The sequence below is a fragment of the Dreissena polymorpha genome, chromosome 12 (assembly GCF_020536995.1).
Source record: "Dreissena polymorpha isolate Duluth1 chromosome 12, UMN_Dpol_1.0, whole genome shotgun sequence".
Taxonomy (NCBI): domain Eukaryota; kingdom Metazoa; phylum Mollusca; class Bivalvia; order Myida; family Dreissenidae; genus Dreissena; species Dreissena polymorpha.
In genome coordinates, this window is record NC_068366.1 from 39,852,700 (window position 1) to 39,862,808 (window position 10,109).

The 10,109-nt window shown below is 34.6% G+C and overlaps 1 protein-coding gene across 2 annotated transcripts; it reads left to right on the plus strand.

The window, feature by feature from the left end:
- The first annotated feature begins 804 nt into the window (after positions 1-804).
- LOC127853042 (1-acyl-sn-glycerol-3-phosphate acyltransferase gamma-like) lies at positions 805-9,735 on the plus strand. 2 transcript variants are annotated; one of them, XM_052387177.1, is made up of 5 exons: positions 805-867; positions 1,837-2,020; positions 2,551-2,720; positions 3,612-3,779; positions 9,454-9,735. In XM_052387177.1, exons 1-5 carry the CDS (start codon positions 826-828, stop codon positions 9,511-9,513), a joined length of 624 nt encoding a protein of 207 aa, XP_052243137.1. In that variant the 5' UTR covers positions 805-825; the 3' UTR covers positions 9,514-9,735. The 2 variants fall into 2 exon arrangements, with proteins under 2 accessions (XP_052243137.1, XP_052243136.1); XM_052387176.1 differs by having other exon boundaries at positions 9,494-9,734.
- Positions 9,736-10,109: the final 374 nt, after the last annotated feature.

The window sequence follows — 10,109 nt, forward strand, 5'->3', positions numbered from 1 at the left end:
ATCTGTTCGCCTCAGTATCAGTGAGAGCTTTTGTTTTTCATTCTGGTTCAATTAGTGTTTATATATTCACTGTGTCGACCTATATTGTTTTGGTTCCATACGATTATATTTATTAGTTTGTTTCCAATGTAATTTATATGCATTTTTAGGGCAGTATGGGTCAATGTGCCACATACGGTTTCGGGTTTAATCGTGATGTGCAGTTCGAACTCATGGCGTGCAAATGTGACGGATTTGACCTCATTGTATTGATCTATTTTATAGAGATTAAGATGAATTATTCCATGCGCGAATGTTATATGTCCGGTTTGGATTTCGTGTGTGTGTAATTTCCGTGTGTATCAAAATTCTGGTCTGGTTTCCGTGTGGGTCTACATATGCCCGGTTCGGTTTCGGTAGACGCCATGTGACCAGTTTAAGCTCTGTGTATACCGTATCAATGTCACATGTTTTACTTACAATGATAGATTTAAGCATTCATCATCATCAATATCAATATCATGATCATCACGATCATGATTATGATCATGATTATGATCATGCTTATGATCATCATCATCATCATCATCATCATCATCATCATCATCATCATCATCATCATCATCATCATCATCATCATCATCATCATCATCATCACCATCATCATCATTATCATCATCTTTTCTTTTTTTATCTTTAATATTATTATTATTATTATTATTATTATTATTGTTATTATTATGCTAGTGTTGTTTCTGTTGTTGTCTTTCCTCATACCATGTACTATGACAGATTGGGAACCAGCTAGTCTTGTCGTCTTGATGATGACCGTCTTGACTTGACCTGATGTCAAGATATCAAGATATCTATAACACCGATAATTCACTTGTAAGTCCCAAGATATTTAGACAATTACAACTGGCTGGCTTCTATAATGATGTGTTACTTTTTGAAAACACTGTTTTTTAATATGTATTTACGTGCCAGTTATTGTGCATTACCATTATCAATAGTTGCATTCCGTAACCACGCAATTTCGTTCCAGTTCCAGAGTCCAGAGTGCATCAAAAAGATTTGACATTTGAACTATTTCTATAATCGGTATTTGCATATTCGACGTATAATGCAATTTATCATTATATCTAACTTATATTTTGAAAATGATCGAACGGTTCGCATCATTTGTATGGTGCCAAATTGTCAAAACATTATGTCAAGAGCTAATGGCATTATCATAATTCAACCAGTGTATTTATTTACAATTTTGGGAATGGGGCCGGATCCCTTTGGATTGGGAAACAACGCGTACTTTTGCCTAAATTGATAATAAATTTGATTTCAATATTATATTTTCTAAGGTTCAACTTCTAGAGCTAGATTTTTAGATAAATTGACATGTTAAGACTTTTTTTTTTGGAAAGCTTCACTTGGGAATTTTAAGGCCCCATTTGGGATAAATAAATGTATATACTTGTTTTCATTGGGAATGGGTCTGCTTACCAGATCCAAATTTGAACGAAAAAAAAAACAACTCTCAGCTTTCTAACCCAAAGGGTTGCTGAGAGCCGCCATTGCAAAAATTATCAAAGGCTCTGGGAGTACGTTTATGTGGACTATGTCAAGAACTAGCTAGTAAAATAATTCACGATCAGGAAAGAGTATCGAAGTCAGCAATTCGTATTCCATTGTCCACCAGAACTAAAAGAACAATTGAATTACAACTTAGTCAAGTGACTAATTGTTAAGACAGTTATTTTACTCAAATAATCCATACACTAATTATACTATGATAATAAATAGCTATTATTCATTTCAAACCCAGCATTTTCATAGTAAAAAAGTGCTTTTATTTTGCAGACTGTCATGGGGGCGTGGTCATGGTTCAAGGGTCTTATTGTAGTGCAGCTTCTGCTGGGATACATTTTCCTGGCCAGTGGCTTTCTGGTCAGCTTTCTCATGCTTGTTGGAATGGTCATTTGGCCATTTAGCAAAACGCTGTACAGAAAATACACAAACTTCCTGTCCTATGCATTGTGGAGTCGTGAGTATTTGGCTTTTAAGTTCTTTATATAACTTACAAGTTTCTTTAAGAGAAGATAAATCTGAGCCGTTCTCTGTTAAAGTGGGACTTTATGCATGTGCGTTACAAAGTGTCCTAGATTAACCTGTGCAATCTGCTGTGTTATTAGCAGTTTTTATGCAAGAGTTACTGAAATCCGGTAAAAATTTGACCAGTTAATATGCCTAATAATTGGATTTGTCACCTTTATAGAGCCTTTAACCTGTGCAATCCGCACAGGCCAATCAGCGACAACACTTTCCACCTGGACTTGATTTTATCTTAGAAGAGATTTCATATTTGACCTGCAGTAAACAGTGTTTAAGTAATGCCCTTCATTTAAATGAGCATTAATGTTTTAGTTTTTGACATGCAAGAATACTAGTTTCTGTCACTGAAATAAGACCTGAATGTTATGCAATGAAGAATACATTTCTGAATGAAATTGAGGTTAAAAAGGTAATAAAACTTCAAAAAAGGCTTATTTGTCCAATCTTTATGTTATCCTACAGAGTTCTCGTTCTTTGCGCACTGGTGGTCAGACGCGCATTGTGACCTGTATATATCTCCTGAAGACCAGCAGATGTTGGGCAAGGAGCACTGTGTGTGCATGGTGAACCATACATACGAGATAGACTGGCTCATGGCCTGGATGATGGCAGAGAGGCACGGAATGATGGGGGTAAGTAGAACTAAGTACAGCTTAACCCTTTACCTCTTAGATACGTATTACAACGCATTTATAGTAGTCCCTTAGAAAGTTAAAGTCTATTAAATGCCCTTCTTACTAGATCCAAGTTTTGAAGGTTTAAGTTCCTACCCTTAGATACTTATGAGCAGCAAACAGCATAAAAACTGAACAGACTGCGAGTTACTCGCAGGCTGTTCTGGTTTTATGCTGGTTTTTACTTTGCTTCTTATGGCGGAAATAATTGGTATATAACAAAGTACTGGGGTCTCAGAAAATAAACTAAAAAGTACCCTGCAGTATGAACGGTTGCCTTGAAGCTTATTTTACGTATCCAGGGGACATTTTAGAATACTTAGGAGTACACAGTCTTTTTAAAGTAATACCTGAGCCGACAACGACGGATTGTGTGCCAGTACATAGCTCATCCTAGAGGGAAGTTATAGGAGAAATAGTTTTATTACGTTTCAGAACGTCTCCTTTATTTGAATACTGAGATAATTTTTTGCTCTATATGTATGAAGAAAGAATGTTGATATTTGGTTCAAACTTCTCACTAAAATTTGCCATTCTTTTTCCTTTTCCTACAATCAAGGATGAGCTACTTCAATAACTCCAGGTCTTAACATGTGTGGATTTTACCTTTATATGCAAGTAAATAGAATCCTAAATTTCCAGGAATCCTGCTCTGGTATATAATATCTTTATATATCATTGATCTGCAATTTACAGCAATCCATATTATTCTCTGTAAAACATTTGAGGCATTTTTTGCCATAGCTACCTGTCTGTTGGTTTATAGAACACATTTATCTGGCAGAATTATTATTATACCTTTCAAGAAAATTATTCTCAAAAATCACAAAATATTGTGTGTGTTTTCAGAATACAAAAATATATGGTAAACACATGATGCGTTATATCCCCATTATTGGATGGACCTGGTACTTCACGGAAAGCATTTTTCTCCAGAGAAATTGGGACGAAGACAAGAAAATCTTGGAGAAATCCATATCAGAACTTGTCACCTACCCAGATCCATTCTGGGTAACTGTAAGTATGGCTGATTCAGGGATTTATATATCAGACATGATGTGTTGTATAGTATAATGAAATAAATTATGCCTTACATTATTAAATAGGACTGGCCAAGTTGCACTGCTACATTTGTATTTTTATAGGCATATCTTGACACCTGGTTTTAAAACTAAAATTAAATATCTCATTATATTTAAATTAAGACTTATATAAATATGTGTGCTCAGAGCTCCAGATAAGGATTTCGTGAAATTAGTACCGGTACTGCCAATGCCAGAAAGAAAAGGAGTAATGCTGAAAATCAATAAGTACCTGTACTACCATATCCAAAATTACAGGTAGCAGAGGCGTCAAAGTTTAGGATTATGCCTGAAATCAGGATTTTGACCCTTAAGGACCAATTTTGATATTGATATAAATCAGAGGATTTTTTCTGGAATTGTAAGATTATTGTCACATAATGTCATCTTAAACATAAATGATTTAACTTTGACATAATGTTTACAAAGTTATATACACTAGTTAACAAAGTTACATAAGTTATATATAAAAGTAAACAAAGTTACATGAATTATTAACCCTTTTTTGCTCTGGCCCCAAAACGATAGGCCTATTTTCAGGATTTTAGATTTTGGCCAATTGACATTCCTGAGGTAGTACTGTACTACCCGTGTTCTTGGATATTGAAGGGTGTATAACTGACTTTTCAGAAACATTTGCAGCAATTAAAATAAACATATTTAGCTTCTTTAATTATGATGCAAATACAAAACACATTAAAACTCATAACTAAATACTATTTCTTTATTTTTCTTGACAAGAAAACACAAGCCAACTAGTAAACTAAGTAATAGAACTCTAATGTCACTGTCAGACTGTTAAAAGCTTAAGCAAACACTTCAACTGTAATACAGTCAATCTGATATTAACATGTTTTAGCATTTTTCCTTGGTTTATATGCTTCACGAAGGCTTTTCTTTGTTCTTTTCATGTCACTTAACCATTGGATTGGATGTCACTTTTGTCAGGATGGTTAGACGACCATATGTAGCCTAATAAAGTGTTTTTTTTTAACCGAAAGCGGTTTAGTGGGTCTCCTCTTGCGCGCAGACATATTGCTTTTGACGGGTTTACGAGTTATCCGAAATGACGCAAGGGAATCATTCTATACATAGATGGTGACGTCACTACGTTATTGTCACTTCTATACCAAGACGCATCACATTCCCCTGGTTTGGGGCATTATGCTTCCGCCAAAGTAGTTCTTCGTAGGAATGAAAATGTTAATAATGAAAGAAAAGTCGTTTTTTATTGTGTGTTTAAAATGGAATGCTGTTTAAAGAACTGTTATGTTATAATGTTCAATGTGATTTTGAATCTCTACTAAGACTGATAGCGGTTATCAGAAGCACGATTACCTGACCAACTTTCGCTTTCGCTTTTTACTCGTAAGGCCACGACTTTTATATTTCTTGGTTTACAAAACCGCCGACCCTAATTTTTGGAAAATGGGAAAAAAAATAAAATCGGAAAATCGTCTTTTTTTTAATATTTTATTCCCGACCGCACTGCAAAACGAGCGAAACGAGAAAAAAAAAACGATCCGGTTTGAGTACGGTTGCGAATAAAATCAAGTAAGTACAATCAACGATTGGTTCACATATATTCAATTGCAGAGATCGGGATATTTTTCAATGTGACACATTATGTACCAGTCCTTTTATGGGCACTTCTCAAAATTTATTTCGGGTAAAAATTACAGACAATAAGAAAATCAGCGTCAGTCAAATGTCGACCCCATCAAAATTTATTTCCGTGTCTGTGACGCAACTATATTGTTTAACATGTTAATTATATTAAACAAACCCGATAGTATTTGATAATTAGTATAAATAATCCAATAAAACACTGCCATTATTTACGATATATGTGTTTAGGAATTTTGTAAACACGTCCGCCATAGTTTATAGGAACTGTACAGAAAGTTTGGAAATCGGAACAAATCGGTATATCTCGAAAAATCATTGATAAATGTATTTGTCGTTTCAACGCTTTGGGCCGAGTAATTTCGGCAAATCGGAACTCAACTTGTGTAAAACACTAGCTCAATTAACCGTTAAACTCCGCCTCCGTTCTCTGCAAAAGATTCGAAGGCGGAGCTATGCACGTGCTTTTATTAAATTGGAGGATTGCAATTGAGAACCAAACATACAATTGATTCGGCATGTTGATTGCTAGACAAAGGAAGCCAATTTATTCGGCGCGAAATTTGTCGCTTTATTGCTTCCGACAGAAAGCGGCTTTCCTTTGATGACGTCAAACTGTCAATTCACACAGACTGCACATTTTCGGAAGACTTTAACCGACTCCTTGTTTACAATTCCAGTAAAAAAAAACACTTGCTAACATTAAACTTTGGATTAAATTATCAAAATAAAGCAAAAGCGAAGTTGACAAATATGATTAAATTAATTCGCGTCAGTTCAAATAAGACGTTTTGCGTTGTAAATCAACGAGTTTTCATGACAACAACAACTTTGACAAACATTACCGCGACGACGCATGGATCGATCTACCTCGATTTTTTTTTTCATGTACGATCTCATAAGTCGAGTAAGAGCAAACACATACCGGGTAATTTGTGTATGAGTAGTTTATCTTATATAAGATTTATGCAACGGGCATCGCATTGCGTAATGGTGCGCATCCAATTATGGAAATGAAGCGCAGTTTTTCGTTTTAATGGGAGAAGAACGCATGTCATGTAATGCAGTGTTTAAAATTGCCTGATGTTACATAATGTGCTGTTAGGACTCATTTTATTTGAAGATATAGATGTGTTTCATTGCATAATTTGATTTTTTGTCTCTGTGTTGAAGGTTATAAAAGATATGTTGTCTTTGTTCTGATGTTATTAGTATTAACTTTTTTTTCCAATGTCCAATGATGTTTTTTTTTTTTTTTTTTTTTCGACCGCCCGATGGACCATTTTCAAAATAATTTTTGTAAACCAATAAAAAAAAGTCGTGGCCTAAAAGAAGTGCTACCCACAAATCCTTTCGCGTTAGTACACATAGAGAATACTAGGTTAGCGTTGAATACAGAGAAGTTTATGTTGCGAGGCTTAGAACGCCGGAAGCGCGAGCCTTGGCGAGCGCTTTCGGTGTTCGAGCCGAGCAACATAAACTTCTCTGTATTCAACGCTAATCCTAGTATTCTATTTATCCCATTTGATTTTTTCAACATGACATTTAACATAAATAGATCTAATAACCTTAACAATAATTTTAGTTCAGTCATAAAAGCGCTTACAATCTAACAAATGTAACCATGCGTTGTGATATAGATCTACATGTATTTGTTCTGGTACGCAAAATAGTCTTTAAAAAATTCACACACAGACTGTAAAACAAGTAAAAATATCACCATATGCCTACATTCAATTTTATGCAGTATGCGAATTTTAACACATTACGACCGCGAAAAGAAGATTTTATTTTACTATAATTCATTTTATTTTCGAAAGAAAATTATCAAAATCCAATATGGCGGCGATTGCGTCTGACAAAATGCTGTCGATGTCAACATACATGTACACCATCGACGACCTAGTTCTGGCTACCATAACTTTAAATGTCGCTTTTTATGATTTTTGACTGGCGCGACTTTGTACAAGTCTGTCAATAGGCCTACTAAATAAACTGTACGCTGAAGTTTCTTTAGCTATCGAAGACCTTGACAATTTTGACGAGTAAACAGACAATTGCAGCGACTGACACTTTATTTGACAAAATATACAGGGTAATACGTTTTCCGACTTCGGACGACGAATTTAAGGACGCGCAGAACGTGTTTTTTATATAATGTTATGGGTATGCCGTGTGTGATCCGATGTATCAATGGCGCCCATGTTAAAATCATTTCCCCGAGAACAGGGAACGACAAAAGTACAAACAAAAATCAAAACACGTAAGAACTAGTATTTTACCTTTAATTATTCTTTAAAAATCCATCTAATAATCCATTTAACTCAATAATTGACGATTTTGCATCTAGGGTCTTTAATAATTATTTTAGCATAGTTAAATAAAGACCCTTATGCCATTCTATCACTTTATTCAAATGAGTTTATGAACGCGATAAACTTTCTTCTTCGTCACACGCTACGTCATGTACTCTACATTACTGCTATTCAAATGAACCGGAGCAGTTTATCTAATAATAGCCGTTGGTAAACTCGGTTGCATTTGCAGATTTCTGCATACAAACATAATTATGTTTAAACTTGCACAATGTTTTATTTATCTATGGTAAATGCCCTTATTGTACGAGATAAAAATTTAATATATAAATACACAAAGAATGGAAAACATTCCAATACACAACAGATAAATGAGTAGAAAATACCCCATGTACAAAATGGGACGTTCCCAATTCCAGTGTGGTGCTATTTTTACCATCTTATACTTTACACAGCTCTATGCCTAACGTGAATTAAATAGGAAAGCAAACATAGCAGATTATTCATGAACTGTGCGATATATGTATGGCTTGTTGTACATTCTAAATATTTAAGTTAAATGTCAAAAGTATATGCTTTGGTTATAAACAATGCACATTACACGAAATAAGGAAAATGTGATCAATTGAGAATTCAGATATGTCGACATACAGTACATGTAGAAAACATGTGAAATAAGTCGCGTTTATAATAAATCGTCAAAAAAAATTGGGGAAAATGACGCAATAAGTATGTCATTTTATGACGCCATCAATTAGCTGATTCATTATACGGATGGCGAAAAATTATGTCATATGACTAGATTTAAAGGTTGAAGGTCGTATAATTTTAAAGCTTAAGTTTTGTCGACTTTGTTATAAATAAAAAAATAACAAAACAAAAATCGTGTAATTTCATATTATATTTCAACATTTCCTTTTGGTGAATATGTCATATACATGTTTTTCTGCAAAATATGCACATTTTCTTCTAATGGGTGACCTTAAAATTCGATCAATGAACCAAACAATATCGACCTAATTTTAGCGCATATCGCATGACGTCATTTAAAAAGTAGTCCGTGCACGCGACAGGTATATTCCACAGTGTTGAATACAAGCAAGTATATTCCACAACGTGTTATACCGTCAATGTCGCGGTGAAAATGGGATAAAAGTCAGTTAGACCGGTGTGTACGCAATGGCAAGGGAATAGACATTAATACCAAAACCCAGTCTAAAACTTGTCGGTAATTTTATGTAACGAAAAGCGCCGTTAGGTTACAGACCAACCAATCTCGCCGCGCTGACGCGGACATATCGGTACGGCCAGATGTTTTCCGTAAATGCGTAAAAGGGATATTGAAGTCGTATTTGTACGGCCAGTTTATAAAAATAAATGCTCAAACTTTCATTAAAAAGCCGTATTTACAGCTGTACGGCCCTTATCTGTAGCTCTGTGTGCTACTCCATTACATTGCTTCATGAATGTAAATGATTGGCTGTTTTCCAAAATGCTTTGAAATGAATACATTTCATTAACATTGATATGAATTCAACATATGCATTTGTGCTTAATGATTTCTTTACTTTTCAATTTTTGGTTAAACGCAAGGTTAAAATCTCATATGTTTAATGTATTTAATTATTATGAGTTGCTTAAAAGTTTACTACATGCATGTCATTTTAGGAGAATTCACTGCTTCAGAACTGTGTTCTGTTGATTTCAGATCAAGTTTGCAAGTCTTAGTTCGTATAACACAGGCGTTTTGCTGTTACAATGTATTTCAGCATTATTATCTTGCAATTTAAAACAACATACATAATATTTATAACTTTAATTTGTTGCAACAAATTTAAAATCACTGTTTGTACTGATAGATTGGGAAATATTATTATTGAAATGAAGTGTTGCTATCACATTTATCAAAAGCCAAAAGCTTCATAACTTGCTACATACATATTTGAATGTATAACAATCAAAAAGGAGTAGAAGAATTAAAAATAAAACCATTATCAATAGCAAAGCCCCATATACTTTTATTTGAGCGTTGTTCTGAGAAAATTGGGCTTAATGCACGTGGGTGTAGTATCGTCCCAGATTAGCCTCTGCAGTCCACACAGGCTAATCTGGGACAATACTTTTCGCCTAAACTTGATTTTTGCTAAGAAGAGTCAGTCTGTGAAGGAAAAATACCATACATAAAAACTTGTATCCCTGAGTAGCCTGTGCAAACTTCACAGGCTAATCTGGGACAACACTTTACGCACATGCTCTAAGCCCAGTTTTCCAAGATTTGTACCAGTGCATGTTTTTCTGTTTATGCAATCGCCTTATTATATCCA